The 25932-nt window shown below is 40.0% G+C and overlaps 1 protein-coding gene across 2 annotated transcripts in view; it reads left to right on the top strand.

The window, feature by feature from the left end:
• The window catches only part of ubash3bb (ubiquitin associated and SH3 domain containing Bb), a 77259-nt gene that overhangs the window by 38722 nt on the left and 12605 nt on the right, over window positions 1–25932 (top strand). For both annotated transcript variants that reach the window (XM_085794804.1, XM_085794805.1), the window contains exons 2-3: window positions 21591–21644; window positions 24930–25116. In XM_085794804.1, coding sequence (XP_085650930.1) covers window positions 21591–21644; window positions 24930–25116 — 241 coding nt within the window. The remainder of the gene's footprint in view (window positions 1–21590; window positions 21645–24929; window positions 25117–25932) is intronic.

The raw sequence follows: 25932 nt of genomic DNA on the forward strand, positions 1-25932 counted from the left end.
AAACCTGCACATCTACTGTGTTTACTGTTCTGACAGGAGATTCATATGGTCATTATTACATCACCATCTCCTATAAGACAACATTATGGCAAGCGGATTTAACATTTAAAAGCAAAGTTTGACTATCCGGAATTAACATTGTAGATATCAACAAGGTCTTTCTGACTAGTCGTAATTACATTTTGAATAGTTGGATTTTTTATTCAAGATATCTGTAATTCAGTTTTGCCTAAAGTCAAAAAGAACATTTCAGATATACACAACTACATTCTTCCTATAGGACAAATTACGTCACTTTTGCCATTCATGTGTATGGGGTTTGTCATTACAGATATCTACAATTCAGTTGCAGATATCCGCTATGTGAGTTACAGATATCTGTAACTGAATTCCGACTAATACAAATTCCAGTTTGAGATATCTTCAACGTCATTTTGACTAGTCATAATTCCAGGTACAGATATCTACAACCTCATTTCACCTAGTCAAAACTTAATTTAAGATATCCGAAAAGGGACACGTAGGTGTCTTTAATTGAGGTGAATTAAAGATATCTTGAACTGGAATTATGACTAGTCAGAATCAAATTGTAGATATCTCAAACTGGAATTAGTACTAGTTGTAATTCAGTTACAGATATCTGTAATTCACATAGCGGATATCCGCAACTGAATTGTAGATATCTGTAACGACAAACCCCATACACATGAATGGCAAAAGTGACATCATTTGTCCTATAGGAAGAACGTAGTTGCAGATATCTGAAATGTTCTTTTTGACTGGGCAAAACTGATTTACAGATATCTACAACACATATCCAGTCTGGCTTTTAAGTGTTAAAATGGCCTGCCATACAACCTGTCCTGTTACTAATTAGCAACTTAAAAGTAAAAACCTGAAGGAAGACGTTTTAAAACCTTATTTAGCATCTCTGTTTGGACCACATCAACAGTTTGACTCGACTCACATCACATAGTCCGTTGCATATTGTTTCTTGCACATTGTGCAGCCCTAACCCCATGTTAACATGTTGTCTTAGTTTATTCTGCTAATTGACATAAAGGAAACTGTAGAAATTAGGAGTTTTACAGGAAAATGAGTGTAGTATGTGAGCAAAGAATTAAAAGTGAACTAGAATTTCAGTACTTATTAATCATCTTTTAGATCTGTGGCGTTTTTCTTTTTACTCCCGAGGCCTTTATGACACATCTCTAATTCAGAAAATGACACGAAATGTCAGTTAGTGTTTATTTCCTGCGATGGATTTGGAACTTTCTGGGGGCTATATACTGTAATACGTGAAGTAAGAAGTGGAAAATTAATTACTGAGGATGTGGGCACAAAATTCAGAAAAGTAAAGTTAACCCCCAGGTCTTTGTTGTGTTGATTGAAGAGGGTTTATTGGCTCATTAAACAGTGAGTCATGTTGCTCCGTGATGGCAACAGAAGAGCAGACGCAGGATGTCTGATGTCTGATTGAATAATCAATGGAAATAACATTTCATGTCGATGTAGTGGTGGATTAATCATTTAAGCTACTTAAATATTAAAGGAAAAGCCCATCACAAGTTGCCCAGTGATGTCTCCTCAGTCCTCACATCAGAAAGTTACAAGAAGTAAAGAAAAGCAAAACTGAGAAAAGAGAAGAGAAGAGAAGAGAAGAGAAGAGAAGAGAAGAGAAGAGAAGAGAAGAGAAGAGAAGAGAAGAGAAGAGAAGAGAAGAGAAGCTGCTGCTGCAAATCTTTGATCAGTTTTACTTAAATGATCTAAATTATTGATTCATTATCGAGCTGCGAAGGTCAAGAGAGAATCTCATGTTAAAGTTTCCTCTGATGTGTGAATTAATAGTTCAACAACACAGGAAGTTTTTTTTTTTTTTTAAAGATGACTGATACTGAATCTGACCTGAGCAGAAATGACAGTGAAACTCACATGATCAAGTTCTTGTTGTTATTTATGCATCAGTATTAAACTGTAGGACAGACAGGGCTCCAGACCCGAAATGAGTCATTTTGCCCCAAAAATTGAGACGGTGCAAGTACATTTTTCTTTTTTTATCAACTTGCTCATGTGCAACCAGTAAATCTGCTGTTTTTGTTTTAACAGAGTTGTTTTAGAGGTAAATGCAGAGACTGCTTGATGAAAAACTGTCCCTGAAGGCAACGCGCATCAGCGGTTTTGCATGTATTTCCCTCTAAAACAACTCTGTGTGGTAACGTTCCATTATTATCTCATAGTGTGGTGAATGTGCAGGTCACAACTTGTCCACCAGAGCGTTGTGGAGTTGTTGGATTGTGTATTTGATGAGTTTGATGAGTTTGGAAACCAAGAAATCCCATGAGCCTCCGTAGCGTAGCTCTGAGCAGCTCACGGCTCTGCTCCGCCGTTCTAAAAACAGCTTGCACCAACAATTAAAGGTAACGAACCTACTGCTATGACTATGGCAATGGTACAATTTGCCAAAATGGTGAACTTTAAAGGGAAAGTTCGCCATTTTGGCAAATTGGCCCATTGCCATTGCATTAGCATCTACTGTAGATAGTGAGGTTAGCAAGTGTTCATGTGTGGTTTTAAGGAGATAAGTGAATAATCAACATACATACACATATTTACCATTTCACTGTGTTTTTAACATCTCTGTTAGAAGGTGTGTAGAGTGAATAACAAGAAAACTAAAGTCCAGCTAAAATAAAATGATCTATCATCTACCACTGTTGCCTCTGCATCTTATAAAAACACAGCGTCATGCATCAGAATGAGCTTCTTGCCTCTGACCTGTTGTGTTTCCCTTTGATGATTATTATGGCTGCATTGTTTTATAAAGCAGAGGTCAGCTGACTGTAATGCTGCAGGCTGCACATCCCACACAGACCATCATATAGACTGAATACGTATTATATAGAGTCATGCAAAAGTTTGGCCACCCCTGGTTTAAAACTTCTGTTAATGTGAACAGTTCAGCAAGTGGAAGATAAAATGATCTGCAAAAGACATAAAGTTACAGATGACACATTCCCTTCACATTTTAAACAATATAATAACAATACAATTTTTATTTTCATCTTTTACATTTCCAAACAGACAGAAAAGGTTTGGGCCCCCTGCATAGTTAGTAGCTAGTAGGGCTGTCAGATCGAACTTCGCTATTCAAACAGAATTTGAATGTTTGTCAAAATGAGAACATTCGGTGGAAACTGATGTTGATTAAACAAACAATTTTGTCGTTGTTGTGCACAAGGTAAAGCAGCAGCTTCAAATATACGAGCAGAGTTTTTTAAATTGCCCGTTCATTCGGTTGCCACGGTGCGCCTACGTGTCCCCACACTACACACACACCTTCTTCTTTTTTTGTTTTTTTTTAATCGATCGATCCGCGGACCACTTGTGTACCAATCACGGATCAACTGTGATCCGTTGCACCACTACTTATTATATTTCGATTTCCCTTCTTGAAGTTTTATATTAAAGCAGAAGTAAGTGATATATTTGTGTTAATATAAGTCTTAAATAGTTGTATCTTCCGACAGCAATCACTTACATAGAGTGTTTGGACTGAAACACGGGTCTGTCAGTCACTCTGCTCTGCTCTGAGCCGAAGAGAAAACATTTATCGTATCCTACAGTTTTTATCCAATGAGGAGAGAGAACGGCATGCAGGGCTGTGTGTGCAGCCAAGGAACGCCTTGAATGTGGTGACGTAGGGACGAGGACTGTTATGGTGCGTTCAAGGAAACTCGTATTTTTCCGACCGTGAAGTGGTACCAGTTCGATCTGGTACGAGTTCACCGGTCAGAAGTTACGAGTGGCCGTTATAGTGACTTTCACCGGTAAAACAGGTCGGAAAAACACGAGTGGGTTGCCTGGAACGCTACAAAGTCGTAAGTTGTGACTTGAAGCTGTAATTTACGATTTCAAAAGCCTGCCTGGAACGCAGCATTAGCGAAAACGACCGCACCACTTACTTCTGCTTTAAGTTGGTAAAACTTAAAGCAGTACTAAAGAACTTTCAGTTTTGGTTGAGTTTGGCGGCGCCAGTGGCCCAAAGCGGTAGTGTTTTGCCTGCAGGAAGACTCCATTTCCCATGAGCACTAGCGCGTAGCACCGTAAACATCCTGATCTCCCAGTGCATGGAAATGAACAGAAGACGTCCAAACTGAGTTTCTGTTTCCAGCGGATCATTTCACAGTAAACACACAAACACAATCTGACAGAAAGATGCCGCATTGCTCCCTCCTCGTCCTGACTCGCAAAAGTGAAAGTGAAACTTAAGTGAGAGCCGGGTTCCCACCATGCTCCTCAAAGCTGCTTAGTGCCAGAGAAGGCGATACAGACCATAATGATACAGACCCCCTCTGGCCATGACAGGGGTGTCATTCAACCTGTTGTAAGTCGATGTACCATCACAAAAGTTATGAAAATATTATATGAAGGTTGAAAAGTTCCTTAGTGTTGGTTTAAGTGTGTTGCAAATGTTACATAACAGATTTGGTCGGAATGTCCTTTAGTGGACGCAGGACGTAATAATAAGCTGGTATAGGTGAATATATTGAGCTTAAAAAAACACATATTAACACACATTAAAAATTTGAATATTGTAGGAGCCATAATACATAGATATGTAAAAAAGAGTTGGAAACTTCGATTGTATTTCATTATTTCTAAGTTTGTATGTTAGATCTATGTGTTGTATATCTGTAGTGCAGAGTAGAGAGAGATTACGGCACCGACTGCCTCAGTTTGGATGAGAGCGGTGAGAGGCAGCACAGTTTTTCTACGGAGTGATGGATGTGAATTGATTTTCCTTCAGTAAAGTTTTTGTTTTGAAACGGATACATCTCTTATTCATTCTTGTAAGAATCTCTGCCTTTCATCCTCTCACGTGACTTTGACAACACGAAGGAAAGCCACGACAAATATGATTTGAATATTTAGCATAAGATGGGTTAGAAATTCGAATCTGATTTGGGGGGAAGATTGACAGCCCTAATACCTACAGTAGTAGCCCCCCCCCCCCCCTTTGGAAACTATCACAGTGTGTAAATAGTAAATATCTTGTCTGATACCTTGGTCAAAGTTATCTGAGGTTTCCCATTCTGTTGCAGGCTGTTGCTTTGTTTCCTTTTTCACTCTGAAACTGTAGAAAACTAAAATAATTCACTGATATTGATGAAAATATTGCAAAAGAGTGTTTTTAATGTTTAACTTCATGTCTTTTAGAGATCATTTTATCTTCCACTTGATGAACAGAAACTTTGACCAAACGTTTGCATGACACTGTGGCTATATATATTGTTGTGAAACTGGTGGCAGCCGGTTCTGGACCAGGTTTTACAGATTTGACACTGATAATATTCAGTCAAGTTTTTCTAGAAGAAAGAAAAAAGAAAAAAAAAACCTGCTAAAACCAGAACACAGATGAATTTCCAGCCTCTGCGCCCACTTCCTCAGGCTGCAGTGTAAAGTTCAGACCATTGTTCACTCTGATGCCTCCTGTGCTTATTTATATATATTGTTTATTATGAGGAGCTATTGTCCTCCTCATGGGCCCGTGCTGGAGTGGAGTGTGTGCTCCGTTGAAGTTTTAAAGTTAAACACAGTGTGTGTGTGTGTATGTGTGTGTGTGTGTGTGTGTGTGTGTGTGTGATATATGGGCCTGAGTCGTGTTGCGTTGCGTTGCGTGGGCGTGTTGCTCGCTGCCTTGTCTGTTTCTCTTCCTGTCTCTCTGTTGAGTCGAGTGTTAACAGAGGATCTCTCTATGGTTGGAAAACTTTGCTTTCACATCTCTGTGGGCGAGAACAAGCAAGCAAGTGGTTTTCTCACAATAAATGTCTTTAAGATGATAGATGATAGACTCTCTATGTGTTAATTAGGTGGCGAAAACACACACACACACACACACATACAGACACAGCTATTTCATGTCACAGTGCACATATTCACAAATTATTGCTTTAAGCCAGAAAGTGAATGTAACTTCAGCGGCTGCAGCAGCTTCAACCTCCACACTCTGTGTTTTAAATCAAAGCTGGCCTCCGAGGCCTGTTTTCAGTTACCGTCATCCATTATTTTCTTTTCGTGACGAGGGAGAAAAAAAAAGAAAAACCATCATCATCATCTCGGGACGTTTTCCTACAAAGAGCTTTTCATTCAGTCGTGTTCTCAACCCTCTCACAGGTGGAGGGAGGAGAAACAGCTGCAGCAGAGGTTTTATTGTCCGGATGCAGGGAGCGGTGACCAGCAGAGACATTTATCATACTATACTTATAAAGACACAACCGATAGTTATATTTGACCATTTAGTATCATTAATTCATCTTTTTTTTAGACTTTATTTATTTGCAAATATGAAATAAGAACAAATACATTTACTTATCTCTCTTAATAGGGAGGAAGATACGAAAAAAATGTGCAGGTGAGGTTGGAAACCCAAAAGGCAAATAATTTAAACAAAGTAAAGAAATAATATTAATCCTAAAGTGTGAACAAGTTATTAAATATCTGAATTTAGATTGATGGATCAAGCAATGCAGCTGTACTGTTATTATTCATTCATGTAGCTACATTTATTATCCTATTATTTACAGTATATTTTATGATTAAATGATTGATTTTGATTTAATATTTATATATTTATTCCATTTTATATTTCTATTAAATGTATTCTTTAGACAGTGAGTGTAATTGTATAAATAATGCGAATATAGGACATAAACAAATGATTCATCTAATAAAATTGTGTTTCTAGCATTAGAGACATGACTTATGTTAGAAAATTAAACTGATTTTAAATAAAGTTTTAATCGTAAAGTGAAATATAAGAATATATTGAGCTCATTTTGTCCAAAAACAAAAATATTAATCATAATTCACTACATTTTTTGTTTAGCTAAGCTACAGTAGGATCTAGCATAAACTGAGCCTCTGTGATGCTACTGTAACACAGAAAACAAACTGATTATAATGGACTGTACAGTAAATGAAGATGTTAATGTTGAAATGTTTTCTGTTGAAACTCTGGTGATATTTTCTGCTCTGCTGTTTCATCAAAGCTAAAACTCGATGTTCTTTGATGGTCCGTCCGTGTTCGTCACTGCAGTCGCTCTGTCATTTTCTGCTCCATAATTTGTGGCCGAGCTGCAGAAACTGGTGTTATCTTTGGGAAACAGGATGTGAGCAGCAGTTCGCCATGCAGCTAACTAAAAATGTACAAGTCAAAAAGTAGCAGGAGAAGGAGACGACACTTAATAAGTGGCCTTTTTAAAAAATATTTGATTTTAAATAGTGTTTTTCTGAGTCTGAACAAACTGAGGCTGATTCACATAGAGAAGAAAATCACAGAGCAGAGGACGTTTCAGCTGACAGCTTGATTTTCTGCTGTGACGGCAGAAGGTTGAAACCACTGACTTCTCCTCCTGGACATTAAAGCGAGCAGAGTGTGTGTGGAGGGTTTATAATGTGTGTGTGTGTGTGTGTGGAGGGTTTATAATGTGTGTGTGTGTGTGTGTGTGTGTGTGTGTGTGTGTGTGTGGTCATGAGGACTGAGGGAGTGGTGAGTCTTTGGCCTCGTGGGGTTTTGCAGCGAGTTCCACTTTGATCGGTGAAACCTCGGGCCGCGGCTGCTCCACCGTCGCCTTTCTGATCACATTAGTGTTTGATTTCTGTCGTGAGTCAAACTGGAATTAGTTTTCTACGGTGGCCTGGAGGTGCAAACCAACATTACAAAATCCAAAAACACTTTGACGTACAAAGCTTGAGACAAATTTACATTTTAGAAAACATTTTTACATATCATAAAACAAAATGACATTAGGCTACCATAACACATTTACAAGTCCTGAAACTAATGTACATTTCAGAAAACAAATTAACAAGAAACAAGACACTTTTACAAACACCGAGACAAATTTACAAGTAACATATCAACCGGAAAGGGAATGTACCAACTACCGGAAGTAGCGGGAGCAGACGATACGAGTTGTTGTTGTTCATGGTGACCCAAGATGGACAGCGATCGGTGCCGTCACCGGCAGTAGACTAGCCTAAGTGAATTTGCGGCCGTCATAACCGGCAACGGGACTGCCGGTACCGGCGATGGCAGCGGGCAGCAATGTAGCCGGTAGTAGCATGTGAATTCGCCATGGTCATTAGCTACCGGTGCCGGTGCCGTTGCCGTTGCCGGCAGTAGACTATTGGCGCTTTTCCACTACACTTTCACAGCAAGGCACAGCACGGCTCGGCTCGGTAAAGTTGCTTTTCCACTACAGCTGAGTTCTCGGGGGGCGGGGGCGGCACGGCGGCGATCGCAGAGCCACATTGTCCGCCTCTCTTTTTTCGATCCGCTCGTCAGCTCCAAACTCACTCGTCTGCACCTCGATTATGGACTCTTCCAGTGACGACGCTCTGTCCAATCAGTGGAAGGCAGTCTGCTGACGTCACGTTATAGTATCGCTTCGGCTGCTTGGAACCAGGGCCGAGGAGGAACTAAAATGGTACCTGGTACCAGGTACTAGGGCTAGTGGAAAAGCAAAAAAAGCGGGCCGTGCCGCGCCGTGCCAGTGGAAAAGCGCCATATGTGAATTTGCCGCCGTCATTACCGACACCGGCAACGGGACTGCCGGCAACGGCGACAACACCGGTACCGGTAATGACAGTGGCGAATTGCTGCTCGCTGCCGTCGCCGGTAGACAAATTTGCGGTCGCCGGTGCAGGTATGGCAACGGTACCACTACTGGCAATGGGTAGACTATGTGAATTTGCAGCATCGATCGCTGTCCATCTTGGGTCACCATGAACAACAACAACTCGTATTGGCTGCTCCCGTTATCACTTCCGGTAGTTGGTACATTCCCTTTCCGGTTGATATGTTACTTGTAAATTTGTCTCAGTGTTTGTAAAAGTGTCTTGTTTTTGGTTCATTTGTTTTCTGAAATGTAAATTTGTTTCAGGACTTGTAAATGTGTTATGATAATGCCATTTTGTTTTATGATATGTAAAAATGTTTTGTAAAATGTAAATTTGTCTCAAGCTTTGTAAAAGTGTTTCAGATTTTGTGATGTTGCTTTGCACCTCCAGGCCACCGTACCTCCTCCCCCCTCCCTGCTGCGTTTACCCGAGGCCTGTGATCGGCGTGTTTGACTCAGCTCAGGGTTTGCCTTATGAAACAACTGCCCACAGTGATGGAAACCCTTTTACAACTGAAGGACACACAGGTTGTAGAGGGGGAATCCCAGCCAGCCAGCACACCAGTTTCGGGGTTTCTTCTTCTTTTTCTCTCTTTTCTTTCTCTTTTCCGTCTTGTGGTTACTGTAAAGTTAGTGTTGTTTTCACGCAACACAAGCAGCAGGTACAGGAGCAGCTCAAAGAGTGAAACCCGTGGAGCAAAGATCATGAAGTCACGCTATAAACCATCCATCATGTGTCATGAAGAGTTACGCTTCAACAGAGGGAAACTACTCGAAATAGGAGAAACCTTTTCATTCAGTCGTGTTGCTTTTACATCATTTTTTACCTCAAATGAACCAAAGTTGCATCAAACAAGAAAAAGAACAGATGGGAACAACTACACACTACAAAGTAAGAAGTGGTTGTTGTTATTGCACCTTTAATTCTTAGATGATTTATTTATCAAGATGAGTTATGCAACGCGTCCCCGTCCCTGTGAGCCGAGGTACGGCCTCATTTAGATTCATCAACTCTAAAAAAAACTTCACTTCTGTTTGTGTCTCAAACTAAAACAGCTCAACTGGTGACTTGTGTCTCTGATTCAGTCCAGACTCGACGTCTCTTCAGCTTCAGCTTCAGAACGATAGAGCTGAAGGCCGTGGACGGATCGGGACCGCGAGGTGACTGAGAGTCTTGCAGGTCTCGGTAGATAGAAACTGTGAGTGAAGCTGCTGTCTGACTGTGACTGGTTTTAGTTTTCACCAGACGTGACAGGTGCCGCTCGTCGTCGTCGTGACTCATCCGCTCGTCGTCGTAACTCTGATCCAAACAGTTCTGATTCACTTTTTACTTCATGTTTGTCTCACTCTTGTCTCTTTCTCCGAGTCTGGAGTCAGAACTCATGTGGACATACAGTATGGCAAGGCAAGGCAAGGCAATTTTATCTGTATAGCCCGTTTTTACCACCAGTTTGTCTCAAAGGGCTTTACATGGCATCATAACAACATCCTCTGTCCTTAGACCCTCACATCCACTGAGGAAAAACTCCATGGAAAACCCTTTTAACAGGGAAAAATCAGAGAAACCTCAGGGTGAGCAACAGAGGAGGGATCCCTCACCCAGGACGGACAGACGTGACATAGATGTTGTTACAGACAAGAAAACAGTTTACAACAGAGAATGTGAGAAACATGGAAATGTTAACAACAGCTGAAGGAGGAAGCTTCTGGTAGGTAAGCGAGGCAGGGAGAGCAGGCCAGCTTAATGGGAGGACTGGTAATGGGAGGTCTTACAAATGTTTATTAATGTGTACCGAATGTGTCTTTGGTATTTTATAGGGCTGGGACGATATGCTTTTCTCCCGATTTGATTCCTCTGCGATTTTCGATGGCGATTCGATTTAAATTGCAATTCTACGATATTGCCGATTCTCTCGATTTTTAGTCTGCATTTTTAACATTTATCTGCACACAAATACTGTAGGAGCCTATAAATTAACATACTCCATTATAAAGTGAACTTAAACCCTTTTCAAAACCTGTACGCTCTGTATTTAAAAAAGGCGAACAAATGCACATTGCACAATATTTTTAAAAATTCAACAAAAAAAAAAGATTTTTGAAGAAAAAAAATCGATTTAAAAATCGTGAAAAAAGATATCACGATATTTACGTATGTGAATCGATTTTTTCTCCCACCACTAATATTTTACCTCATTGTTGCTCTTTTTTAAGGTTGCCCTTCATCATCAGGCAGAGGGACTGGAGATGAAAACTCCTTATTTCTACTACTTTACAGTGTTTTAATAATGTACATTGTCCCTTGTCAAATAAATTAAACTGAACTGGACTGGATGGCAGACTGGTTCATGGGAAGGGAGGGCAGGCCGGTAGCGGCGGCTGGTGCAGAGAGATGGAGCTCCGGTGGATGTACTGTATGTTTAATTGTAACACACCTTTACTGTTTGCCCTCGCCCTCGACTGACAGGAGTCGGCACATGTTCTCCTCAGAGCCGAGCTCGAGCTTCCTGTGACGGTGGTGTTGGTGTGACTCACCCACCTGCTGCTCACAGCTTCAACCACAGCTCTCTGACTCCTGGATGTCACGTTTGTCTTCTAATCGTAGCTTTTCGCACGTTAAGGATTTTTCCTCAACAATCACCTGACGTACTTTGCCGTGCTTCGGCTCGTCGTTGTGTTGTGTTTTATTTTCTGACTTTATGTTGCCCAGAGGCTTACATTTCTCCAGAACTGTACTTCATGAGATGTTACAGCTGTTCACAGACTGACTGACTGACTCATTGACCGCCTCAACCTCTTAGTTACTGTTGCTATGCTTGTTAGGATTTCCAGTCTTAGCGCCTACAATAATAAATAAAACAAATTTTAATTTGATGACTACAGGCAGAGCCAGCAGTGTAAACTTTCTGATGATATTATGATGAAGAACATTCATCCACTACAATATTTAGGCTTTTTTATGTTATTTGATCTATTTTTAATTTTAATTTTATCACTACTTTTAACGATTTTTGTACTGTAGGCTACACCTCGACACCGCATCAAATTCCTTTCTTATTTCTTTCAAATTTATTTTTATTGAGTTTTACTTGGATGCATTTCAACAGCCAATGTCAGGGCACAAGGTATTCGATCCAACACTTCAAGAAATAAATAAATAAAATAAATAAATCTGTAAATATCAAAGTAAAAACAATGCCAAGATCAAACAGAATCAAATCATACCAAAACGATGCAAGTTAATAACCATATGAAAGAAATAGAAAAAAAGAAAAAGAAATAAAAGTAAAACAAATCTTTTCTTATTTCTAGAGAAAAAAAGAGGTTTATGACCTACTTGTGTTTCACAATACTCGAAACTTTAATTTTGGGGGAAAAAAACCTCAGTGGTTTCGGTAGCTATAGGCTACTTGTTCTTTCTTTTCTTTCATTCTTTCCTTTTTTCTTTCTCTTTCTGTCTGTCTTTCTTTCTTTCTTTCTCTTTCTGTCTTTCTTTTTTAGCAACGGAGCATCTGTACATGGAAGTAGCACACAGGTTCATGCTAATGTGGATATAAGCTAAGCTAGTTAGCTGGACTACGATAAACTACAATACATTTTAATCCATTACATCCTACAACACAACTGTTCATTTATTGTGCAATGACTGTGTCTACATGCAGGTAGACACAGTCATTGCACAATAAATGCTCAGTGAACAGTTGTGTTGTAGAAATCAAACACTGACCACACTTTAAACTGCAATTAGCATAACATTGATAAGGCCGTGTTTGGCTAGTTCTACATAATAACCTACAAACACACAGCTAGGCCTCTCCTCCTGTCACAGTGGATGTTCAGTGGATGTTCAGTGAAAGGGGTTTGGTCAATTGTGTTGTAGAAATCAGACAGTGATCGCACAAATACATTTATTTTATGAGCTGAACATGCTAACATTTGCAAACATGTTTTAATCCTCACACAGGCCTCTCCTGGACAGTCACTGCTCATTGAAAGCTTGTGTTGTAACACTCCAAGACTCACATTACAACTTGTATTAACATGAAAATGCTTTGTGCGTATGAAGCTTGTTATCTGGGCGTGCAAACATTTACAAACACCTTTTAATCCTCACACAGGCCTCTGCTTGACTGTCACTGTTCATTAACAGTGATTCATTGAAGGGTTGTGTTGTAGAAATCAGACACTGATGAGTAAATTCAACATTTATTTCCATGTGAATGTGATGGACTAAGCTCCTTAGCTGGGCGTGCTAGCTAGCAGGTTGTTGAATCTGCCTCATTTACACTTTATAAAGTTCATCTGAAGTCACTTCTGACACAGCAGCTTTTTCCATCTGTTCCTTTTCTTCTGAGCTTCCAGATGTGACTAATAAAGACCAAAGGTCATGTTTGTGACTTGTACTAACACACCAGGGCTACTCCATGAATAAAGATGAGTGACGCTGCAGTTGTGGTTGCCGTTGTAGATGTGCGTTTGATTGTAGTGGGCTATTTGTAACCGGGGGCTCTGTTGCTGACTAACAATGATGACAAATTCGATGACATGTGCATCACAGGAGCCACTTCTGCTTTCCAGCTCTCATGTGGTTGTGAAAGAGTGACGAGCGATCTGATCATCATTAACGATAAACGATAAACGTAACGATAAACCTTCCCTGTCAGGGCCGTTGCTAGGAATTCTGGGCCCCCTTAAAGAATACTAAAGTGGGCCCCTCCCCCCAACTTTTCCTTTTTTTTTTCCTAGACTACGTTTGTATTATCGTTTTTTATTCAGCCTTCTTTGTTTTGATGCTAATGCAGCATTACACTGCAAAAAATCAAGTATCTTAGCAAGAATATTTGTCTTATTTCTAGTCAAAATGTAATTTCTAGTCAAAACGATTCTCATTCTACTTAAAATAAGACTCATCACATTAAAAGTAGCTTGTTTTTAGACACTTTTTACTTCTTTCAAGCATATTTTCACTTGGAATAAGTAGAAAAAATCTGATAGTGGAGCAAGTTTTTCTTCCTTATTACAAGCACAGAAAACTTACTTTCACTGGCAGATTTTTCTATATATTGTGAATTTAAGTGAAAATTATCTAAAAACAAGTTAATTTTTTAGGTAATGAGTCTTATTTTAAGTGGAAAGAGATTAGTTTTGACTAGAAATGAGACATTTGGACAAGAAATAAGACAAATATTCTTGGTAAGATGTTGAGTTTTTACAGTGTACTATGAGTATTAGTCAGGGTCTTACGCATAATAAATCAGTCATACAAAGATCAGACTACTGGGGTCTTTTATGGGCCCCAGTGGGCGCTGGGCCCCTAGAGTTATCATCACCTTTCTCCCCTATACAACGGCCCTGTTCCCTGTGTCATCGGTTTGCTGTTTGTGTGTTGGCTTGTGTGTTTGTGTTTGTGTGTTGTTGAGGCGGTTTCAAGGCCCTTCCTCAATCGGCTTCCTTCAGCTGCCACTTCTCGCTCTCTCTTCCTTCTTTCTGATTCTCTCACACACACTCATGTGCGACGGTATGTAGGTCTACACCTGTGGGACACGGCAGCTTCATAAAAGCCGAGCAGCCGCAAACTCACCAGAGAGCAGAGCGCTGCGTCTCTGCTGTGGTCAGCAGCACGGCTGCTCGCTGAGCTCATTGTGGTGAAGTTTGCACATACACAAAACTGTGTGGGCGTTTTCTTTCTTGATAAATATGATTTGTTTTCTGTAGCTTACGAATCGGTTCCCACCTTAGACTAGATGAGGGTCTTCTCATAATATCCCACCACACGACTTTCTTCATCACGTTCCAGTTCGCATTGGTATTTTAATTTAAAAATGTGTGCAGGTGACAATGTTAAGTTGTCTGTAATCATGCTGGTCTTAAAAACCCACCTTGTCATCCCTGCTATGTAATCCACTCAAAGGATTTCAGTAAAGAGGTTTTATGTCTTAATCATATTTCACAGCCTGAGGAGAATAAATCCATAAATCCAACAGCTTAAAGGCCCCAAATGTCCTGTAGAACAAAGGTAGATGTTTATATTAAAGCTCCATACAGTATAAAGGTAGATGTTTGTGTTAAAGCTCCATACGGTATAAAGGTAGATGTTTGTATTAAAGCTCCATACAGTATAAAGGTAGATGTTTGTGTTAAAGCTCCATACAGTATAAAGGTAGATGTTTGTGTTAAAGCTCCATACGGTATAAAGGTAGATGTTTGTGTTAAAGCTCCATACAGTATAAAGGTAGATGTTTGTGTTAAAGCTCCATACAGTATAAAGGTAGATGTTTGTGTTAAAGCTCCATACAGTATAAAGGTAGATGTTTGTGTTAAAGCTCCATACAGTATAAAGGTAGATGTTTGTATTAAAGCTCCATACAGTATAAAGGTAGATGTTTGTGTTAAAGCTCCATACAGTATAAAGGTAGATGTTTGTGTTAAAGCTCCATACGGTATAAAGGTAGATGTCCATGTGTAGTGTGATTATAAAGCAGCTCTAGGTTCTATATTAATACTGTGAAAGTATCAAAGCCTCAGTCCACAGAGAAATGCACACAGCCTGTATTCAGAAACTGAGCCTTAAAACCAGCCGTCAGGACTTCCTGTCACTTTGTGATGTCACAACTAAGCCCCGCCCCCTCACCACCTGGACACACCATCCATCCATCCAACCAACAACTTTGCAGGATTTGGTTTCTCTGAGTGTTTTATTCTGAAATCGGCTCTATTTTTTTATTGGATCACTTTAGAAAACAGTCAGCCAATCAGAAGAGAGGCTCAGAGCCTCCTCCTCTCTTCTGATTGGCTGACACCGACCTGTTGTTACTAGAGCTCCAGAGAGAAGTTAAAAGAGAGAGGAGGAGATGGAAAACTACACTGAAATGGTTTTTTGGTCCCAATAGATCAAACTAACTTCAAATAAAACATAGTAGAAGAATAAAACATGGAGCTTTAATGAAAATTACCGTCTGGTTCCCGTTTGATTATCACTCAAATCTTTCACTGTGAACATCACACAAGTCAGTTTCACTTTGCATATCATGTGGTTAACTCTCTTTCCTAAATATATATATTTTTTATTTTATTTTATTTTATTTTTTATTTCTTTCTTCAGTTCATCCATCTCATCACCACACACGAAAAAACATAAAAGACAAAGCATACCCTCTCATGTGTACATATACTGGTTAATACGTTGTTAAGTGCTGTTATCAAATCAGTAATAATAACATAATACAAGTATCCAGTGAGTAATAGAAATGAAAAATAAAATAAATTAGTGTAAGTAAATAACTAAATAACCTATATAATAATAGGGGCGGTTAAAGCGGCCGCCCCATGCAGAGGCTACAGTCCTCAAAGCAGGCGTCCCCGGTTCGAATCCCGTGTCGGGCAGACCTTTCCTGCATGTCATTCCCCCTCTCTCTGCCTCCCCCTTTCCTGTCTATCTCACTATGTGCTATCCAATAAAAGGCAAAAAGGCCAAAAAGTATACTTTAAAAAAAACAACAAACATATATAATAATAAAAAAATTTTAAAAAAAATTATTAATAATAATAATAATAATAAAACACGGACAGCTATTACACCAAAATTAAAGTAAAATAAATTATGTATTGATCAGCAAATTTAAAGAAAAAAAAGGAAAGAAGAAGAGAAGAGACAAAACAAACAATAACAGAAACAAACAAACAACAACAATCCATTATAAAAGATAAAACACACACTCATACTCATACACACCCCACATTTCCTAAATATTAACGAGCTTTAATGGTGCAAACACGTACAGAACTGTCCATTGGGCTGATTATTGACACATCATTGGTTTTAAATCCAAGCTCAGCAGCAGGATGAAGCTTCAAACACATGAAATGATCCAACCTAATACATACAGTCAGCATTAACACACACACACACTCCCACAGGAACGACATCTGATGGCGTGCTGAGGAGGCTGCTCGCTCCCCAGAGACCAAACCACATTAGCATGTTCGAGTTTCTTATCTTCTGAGTGGCGGCTAATTAGATTCTGTGGCTCTTATATGAATAATCTGATTCTTCGCCGTTACGTCTCATCCTCCTCCTCTTCCTCCGTCCTCGTGTGAATGATGTTATAGGGACGGGGACGTGAGTGAGTGAACGATTAAATCTCTGTTCTCCCGTGCGCCTCGGGCTCTTTTAATCTCTGTTAATTCTTGTCTATCAGCTGCTGCTAATGAAAATCAGACATCTGGTTTTTCTTTTTTTTTTCCCACCGTTCGGCTGCAACCTTGTTTGTTTTCTGTCCAAGCAGGATTTTAAATATCTCCGTTGCAATCGCTCATATGAAGTCTGCTTGAATCAACACTCTGATTCAAGCAGACCCTGCTCTCTAATTGAAGGGATAGTTCAACATTTTGGCAAATTGGCCCATTGCCATAATCCCTATAGTCTTAGCAGTAGGTTCGTTACCTTTAATTGTCGGTGCAAACTGTTTTTAGAACGGCGGAGCAGAGCCGTGAGCTGTTCAGAGCTATGCTACGGAGGCTAATGGGATTTCTTGGTTTCAAACTCATCAAACTCATCAAATACACAATCCAACAACTCCACAACGCTCTGGTGGACAAGTTGTGACCTGCACATTCACCACGCTATGAGATAATAACAGAACATTTTCCTTTTTTTTTTATCAACTTGCTCATGTGCAACCAGTAAATCTGCTGTTTTGCATGAATTTCCCTCTAAAACAACTCTGTCTGGTAACGTTCTGAGTTGTTTTAGAGGGAAATTCATGCAAAACTGCTGATGTGTGTTGCCTTCAGGGACAGTTTTTCATCAAGCAGTCTCTGTATTTCCCTCTAAAACAACTCTGTCTGGTAACGTTGTGTTATTATCTCATAGCGTGGTGAATGTGCAGGTCACAACTTGTCCACCAGAGCGTTGTGGAGTTGTTGGATTGTGTATTTGATGAGTTTGAGAAATCCCATAATGAGCCTCCGTAGCGTAGCTCTGAGCAGCTCACGACTCTGCTCTGCCGTTCTAAAAACAGTTTGCACCGACAAATAAAGGTAACGAACCTACTGCTATGACTATAGGGATTATGGCAATGGGCCAATTTGCCAAAAATGTTGAACCATCCCTTTAATATGCGCCGTGAGCTTGGGAGGAATCACCCTCCGTGGCCTGTTCACACTTGTTATTATATCTCAAAGGAGGTTAAATCGAAAGCAACTGGACTTAGTTATTTGTCAATGAGAATATGCACAGGCTTGTTATAATAAGTCTCTTCCTATGAAAGCAGTCGACCCACTCATGCTGTTTGTCATCGTTCACCACTTAGCAGGAGCTAATGAGGAACTGTCGCCTCCTCTTGACTTGTTATGATCCATATTGTTCTGCCCACACACACCGCGTCCTCTCTGTTTTACTCACCCTTCATTTACAATCACTCACTGACCTTTCTCATCTGAAGGTGCCAGTGGAAACAAGTGAACAACGTGTAGCCTACTGTACATAAAGGAAAGTGTTGTTATACCTGAAAGGGGGACGGGGCCTTTCAATGGAAAAGAAAACTAAACTTGTATTTTTTTATCACAAATGGAGAGAGAAAGAGAGAGTGGTGTAAAGTTTGCCGGAGGAAAAGCTGCAGTTGCTGTTGCATAAATCAAAAGTTTTATCAGCTGGAGCAGATTGAGTCATTTCACCCCGGGGATAAAGTGTTTGTCAGTGAACGCACCGTTCATCAGACTGACATCATCGTCGCACTTCAGGCCATTTGTGCACGGGTTTAAAATGAAAATATATTTTACTCAGACATGAACTCATCCTTGTTAGATTCCTTACATATAATACATAAAATGAATAAAAGTGCATATACACAAAATGCATATTAATACAGGTTAACTCATGCATTTGATTGATGTATCCTGATTTACTGGGATGTTAAATAGCAAGGAGCCATTTAATATCCTAATAATTACATGTTATAGCTGAAATGTTTCATTTTAAATGTTTTTATGGAGCCAAAGATAGTTCTAGTTAGTTAATTGGTTAGATAGTAGTTATAGTAATACATACAATAAAGGAGAAAGGACTTGTTTTGACAAACATTCATGAATATAAAACAGAGGATAACAACTCAAACAAGTTAAACTGTTACAATAGCAGAAACAAACTGAAAGCTAATGTGGCTAATAATATTGATTAAGCTGGTATCCCTGATTGATTGCAACAGTCAGATTAAAGCTGCACCAACCTATGTTTTTATATGAGCTAAGAATTAAGAGACAACGTGCAGGGACACAAACCGACCCAGTTTGAACATTTTAAACTGGTTTTGGTTTGACAGAGCTCAGATTTACAGTTTGGTTTGAATGCATCATCAAACTGAATCAAATCATTGAAAGTAAAAATGATAAAAAAGAAAAAATCTCCATGTAGCAGCGACTCACTGCAGAGTAAATATTGGACTTAAAGGTATAATGCATAGGAATTCCCCCCATCCAGCGGTGCGGTTGCATATCTGAACGTATTCTTGATGTTGCATTCAGGTGAAATGGGGCAGACGTCAGACAGACAACAGACGCTGCATGTAACAGGATAAACAAGCGTCTATGTAAACAAGTGGTCCGCCAGCACGAGGCAAAACAATACAGGCGTGACATTATGTTGTCATGGTGATGTGGTATTGTTTTACCGTCTTTCTCTGGAGGAGTAAAATGACATCCGGTTGGTCTGCCGACGGCCGTCTGCCTGACTGCACCTGAATGCAATACCAGTGCCTCCGTCCTTCCTCACACTACACAGTGGTGACAGTTTTAACAGGCCGAGCCCACAGCTCCACTGAGTTTCCGTGGTTACCTACGGTCACGCTGCCACTCAACGTAAAAAAAATGGCGATGCAACATGGCCGCCTCGGTTCGGTGCGTCGCCCACTTATGTATTTGTAACGACTTGTAACAACTCATTCTAAGGAACCAGAAAGCTTTCATTTGGATGCAGCTGTGATTCACCTTCAGGGAAATACGTATTTATGAAAGACATGTTTGATTTTTGCTAATAGAAAGCCAAATAAGTTACACACTGCGGCTTTAAACGCATCATGTGGACACAAACACTAATGTTACACTCAACAAGGTGTTAATACACCGTTAAACTGTCACGGTCAAAGTAACCGTCAGTAATTGTTTCCTCAGTCGTTTTCCAAACATCCATGACTCATAAAAACTTCTACAGGAAACAGGTTTCATAGTAAAAAAAAAAAAAGAAAGAAAGAAAAACACATTTCCATCTGACATCACAGTGTGTTTCTGTGTGAGCTGCTGAATCTTTATTTCTTCTTTTGAGGCCGTCGACATCCAGAGCAGACCTGAATAATTCACCACTTTTCTTCTTTCCAGTGACACTGAACCCGACTTTTTCTGTTCAGTCAACAACTTTGAACCTTTTCCCATATTTTCCCCTTCTCCTCCTCCTCCTCCTCCTCCTCCTCCTCCTCCTCCTCCTCCCCTTTAAATCCCTCACTTTCACTTGCATCTCTGGCTGTTTTCCACAGTCAGAGTTTCCACATAGGTGTGGGAGCTGAACAGTTCTCCTTTTATTTGCCGTCCGCTGCCGGGGAAAAAAAAAAAATGTAGAGGACACAAACTCCTGTTCAGAGGACGACGTCTCTGAGTTTCACTCAGTACGTTTATATGCAGAGCTTAAAGGGACAACGAGGAGTTTCTCCATCGGCAGAATGGAGAAATTCCGCGACAATAAAAAAGTCTCACGTTAATGTGGATGAATCTACGTTACCCACACTTGTTAATGGGCCCATTTTTGATAAATATATCGTTTTGTCTCCATCAGTATTTTGTTATTATTAGTGATGGCGGAAACGCTGGTCAAGCCGACCAGCGTTTCCTTAAAAACAAACTATTTAAATTTCTCTCATCATTTAAAACAATGGCTACTGGAGAACCAAAGTTGCCAGCATGTTTAAAAGCAGGGCACTTGTTACTCAGTTAGTCTTTTTTTTTTTAAAATGTATCTTAGTATTTCTCAATGCACCCAATCCATGAAATTATCTTAAAACCTTATGGAATATGAACTATGGGATTCTAAAATGTTTTATATTCTGTATCTTGTAAGACTTAGCTTTTCTCTCCATTGATCATATAGGATAGGGTACACCTCTCTCAGGTGTGTTGCATTTGATTTGGTCTTTTTAGATGTGGAAACTGTTTATTTTTCTCTTTTTTGTATTGTCTATGTGCTGTCTACTGTCTATTTGTGTATCACTCTTGTATAGTAGTTTGTGGTGTGAGTTTCTTGTCTGTTTGTTATATGTTACATGTTGGGACTGCAGATGGAAATTAGCTATAAACTAAATCTGGTGCAACCATCTTCTCATTTTCTGTAAATGATTAATGTCATTGCACAATGTCCCCTAAATAAACTAATAAAAAAATGTAAAAAATAAAATAACTTTCGGTTTCGTGGCGAGTCATGAGAATAACGCCGCCGAATTGCCGTTTATGGTTTTTTTTCTTTACTTTGCTGGATACAGGCGGCTTCTCTGCTCCACTTGGTGCCGTTTCTACGGTGGTGGAGCATGCGCACATGAATTGTCCAGTTATACTCCGACTAAGGCGTATATACATGACGGAGAAAATCGAATTCCAATCGCATTATCTGGGTGTCTTAATCGGAGTTCTCCAACTCAGATTTCAGTCCGACTAAGGTGTTTACATGCACTTCAGTTGTCCAGTTATAGTCGGATTAAGGCAATAATATGTTTTTTTCAAGTGTCATGTAAACGTACTGACTGAGTGTGAAACTGTGAAACTGTGGCCGTGCACGTTTGATAACAACCAGCAGGTCATGAGGTCGTAGTTTAAACCTGATCAGTCTCAGTGCTCTGCAGGTTTTAATCTGATGTTTCCTCTCTGTTGCAGACTGAAAGCTCTGGTATCAACGGGAGGTCGCAGCGTGCAGGCAGCATGTGACTGGTGAGTTTAAACTACATACAAACACACTACACTACATTAAACATACACACAACACAGGAGCAGAGGAAACGGTGTGTTACACTGCCCTCTGCTGGACAGGACGCTCAGAGCCTCTTCACCTGCAGAAACTCTCAGCTGGATCAGATCAGAGCGTTAAACACAACTGTTCTCTGCAGCTTATTGATAAATCACACACAATATTAGTTTTAAATCGTCTTTTAACTTGTTGTAAATGTCTTTCATCACCAAATTTCAACCAAAAATCTTGGTTTTTATCAATTCAAATGAGTAAATGCATTTTTAGCATCATGTCACTGTTGTATTTTTGTGTTTCCATGACTATGAAGCACTTTGAATTAGTAGATATTAAAGGGATAGTTCAACATTTTGGCAAAGTGGCCCATTGCCATAATCCCTATAGTCATAGCAGTAGGTTCGTTACCTTTAATTGTCGGTGCAAGCTGTTTTTAGAACGGCGGAGCAGAGCCGTGAGCTGCTCAGAGCTACGCTACGGAGGCTCATTATGGGATTTCTTGGTTTCCCTCATCAAACTCGTCAAATACACAATCCAACAACTCCACAACGCTCTGGTGGACAAGTTGTGACCTGCACATTCACCACGCTATGAGATAATAACACAACGTTACCAGACAGAGTTGTTTTAGAGGGAAATACAGAGACTGCTTGATGAAAAACTGTCCCTGAAGGCAACGCACATCAGCGGTTTTGCATGAATTTCCCTCTAAAACAACTCTGTCTGGTAACGTTGTGTTATTATCTCATAGCGTGGTGAATGTGCAGGTCACAACTTGTCCACCAGAGCGTTGTGGAGTTGTTGGATTGTGTATTTGATGAGTTTGATGAGGGAAACCAAGAAATCCCATAATGAGCCTCCGTAGCATAGCTCTGAGTAGCTCACGGCTCTGCTCCGCCGTTCTAAAAATAGCTTGCACCGACAATTAAAGGTAACAAACCTACTGCTATGACTATAGGGGTTATGGCAATGGGCCAATTTGCCAAAATGTTGAACTATCCCTTTAATGAAAGATGTAGATATAAATACAGATGGAGTCATTTAACTGGGAACAAACAGTCGTCTGAATTTCTGCTCAGATTCACTCAATTTAATTCATTTTATACATCTGTCTGTTAATTGTGTTTAAATACATTTTAACATCATGTCACTGTTGTATTTTACTATATTTCCATGACTATGAAGCACTTTGAATTGTCTTGTGTCTGATCGAAGCTACTACAGTATAATCTTGCTGCCCTAACCTTCATCCAACTAAATTTAAAGTCATGTTAATACCTTAAATAATAATAATAATGAGGAGAATATAAACTTTACAGACAGAAACAAATAACAGATAAAAGTCCACCTTGAGCCAGGAATACACGGTTGTCTTGGATTTTTGCCCCCAGATTCTTTGAATTTAATTCATTTTATACGTTTGTCTTTCTTGCTTTTATCCGTTCTGACTGTTCTTGGCGCAGCACTTTGGTCGAGTCAAGCTGCGTTCAGACGAGCTGCAGCAGCAGCGTTGACTTATCTGGGCTATTTGAAGCGATTGGAGCAGAAAACACGAAGGTTTTCTTCTCCACATTAGGGTCAAACAGCAAACACGTGTCGACTGAACTCAGATCACAACCGTTAAATCAAGGATATGAAACAAAATAAGAGTTTCCCTCGTGCCTGTGGGTTTTCTCTGGTCGGGCTTCTCCCACAGACTCACACGCAGATTAATGAACTGTAGCTATGAATGAGTTTTAAACAAACTGGGACTAATGTGAACATGAATATTCCTCCTATAATTAACAACCTCCAGCTTGAACCCTGAGGAGCATGAAATAGAAATGAACATGTTAATAACGTTCAGTCCTGTCTGCAGGATCAAGAACAATAAAGTTGGTTTAATTTGACTGAATTGTCTGTGTGTGATGAAAACTTAACTCATTCGTTCATTCAGAAAAAAAAAGAAAAAAAGAATACACCCTGTTTTATTCCATTAAACCATGTGGATGTATTCAGCAGCTCTAAGCCCCGCCCCCTTCTCATCCTAGAGCCAATAAGATCTTAATAAATCTTGGATGAAGGCCAAGGAGTCCTGTCCACTCAGACTCAGTGTTGTCGCTGCTGCTGCTGCAGGCGCACAACAACGTCAACAGCAAACAAACAAACAAACAAACAAATAGAAAAGTTTCAGTCCTGCTCCAATTAAAAAGCAGCTTTGGGGCTCGGACGTCGCACGGCTCGGCTCGTTTCTTTCTTTTCAGGTCGTCTCTGAGCCACGAGGGCAGAACTCGGCTCTAAACATTAATGAAGAGAGAATAAAAGCTCCGTGTCCGTCTCTTTCTCTCTGTCTCTGTCTCCAGTGGTGGACGGTAACGGAGTAAATCTACTTGAGTACTGTACTTAAGTACATATCCAGAGGATTTGTACTTTACTTGAGTATTAGATTTCTTTGGTACTTATTACTCTTACTTGAATACATTTCCAAGACAAATATTTTTACTTTTACTTGAGTTAATTTCTAGGAAGGCTGAAGTACTATTGGACACAAGCTGTGTTTGTCAGAGAAGGAAACCCTAACCCCTAAAAGCAGCACATCAGTTTCAAAGAGTTCATTCTCAGAAACAAGAGTTAAAAGCTCCTTAAATTCATTTAGAAACAATTATAGTCATTCATTGATGTGAAAAATAAGACATTTACTCTTACTCTTACTTTTACTTAAAGTAAATTTAAAAGCATGTACTTTTGGATACTTAAGTACCTTTTTTTTTTTTTTTTTTTTTTATTACTTTATTTTTACAGGGACAGCGCACAATTAAAGTAATTGTACCAGAGTTAGCTGACAGCTAATTTACATCTGTTGTCCCTGGACAGGCAGACAGAAGAAACAACGACCATCAGTACACTAAATACAATACATAAAAATGAAACAATACATAAAGTTCCATCAATGTGATCAGAGTACATGCCTGTCAATCATAGGTGGTTTTCTTTTAGCTAGAGCTTTAGGCTGGACTTAAATTCTACGAGGCTTCCTGCGTCTCGTATGTGTGTAGGTATAGAATTCCACCTCCCTATGACTTTAATGGAGAAAGCAGATTGTCCAAAAGCTGTTCCTTTAGAAGCAAGTACTTTTTTACTCTTACTCGAGTAACATGTCGACTGAGCTACTTTTACTTGTAACGGAGTACATTTTGACCAGTAGTATTTGTACTCTTACTCAAGTACTGGGGTCGAGTACTCTGTCCATCTCTGTGTCTCCGTCTCCTCAGGCTCTTCTCCCACGTGGACGACCCGTTCCTGGACGACCCTCTGCCCCGGGAGTTCGTGCTGTACCTGCGGCCCAGCGGACCGCTGCAGAACCAGCTCTCTCACTTCTGGCAGCAGAGCCGGGTCACGTGCGGCAAGAACAAAGCCCACAACATCTTCCCCCACATCACCCTGTGCCAGTTCTTCATGGTGAGCTTCAGGTTTCATCACGGCCGAAGGTTAAAGGGATAGTTAGTTCACCCAAAATTGAAATTTCTCATTATCTCCTCCCTCTCATGTGGACTAAGGGCTGGGAGAAGTTTCAGAGTCCTCCGTGGCTTCTCTGAGTTACAGGGGGTCTCGGCGTAGCAGTGCATGTCCATATAACGGTTGCAAATGGATACCAACTGTCTTCGTAACAAAAAGACACACCAAAAAACATCCAAATACCTCCATGCTGCTCGTATGTAATGTCCGTCTTGTATTGAAGCCCCGAAATGTGAAATTGTTCTGAAAAAAATTAAATAAGTCTATATTTCAAGCTTGTTTGTAGCGGAAACTCCTCTTCCCGGTTCGTCAGATTTGGACGAACCGTTAAGAGGACAGACCCTCGTTCGTCCAAATTTGACGAACCGGGAAGAGGAGCTTCCGCTACAAACAAGCTTGAAATATAGACTTTTTAAAAAAAAATTAGGGACAATTTCGCATTTCGGGGCTTCAATACAACACTCTTAGAAATAAGGGTTGAGGTTGAGGGTTGAGGGTGTTGTTATGATGCTATGTGAAGCCCTTTGAGACAAACCGTTTGTAAAAATGGGCTATACAAATAAAATTGCCTTGCCTTGCCTTGCCTACCTGGAACCATTTGCTTCTGCTTTTTCAAGGGTTCTTGGTAACACGAATGGTTCCAGTAAGAACCATTCTGATCCAGAGAACCTTTATAAAAGGTTCTACCAGGAGCCAAAAAGGGTTCTCCTATGAGGACAAGCCGAAGAACCTTATATGGTTCTAATTAGCACTTTTATT

Source organism: Trachurus japonicus, chromosome 13 (assembly GCF_045865225.1).
Source record: "Trachurus japonicus isolate A0001 chromosome 13, Traja_1.0".
Lineage (NCBI taxonomy): Eukaryota > Metazoa > Chordata > Actinopteri > Carangiformes > Carangidae > Trachurus > Trachurus japonicus.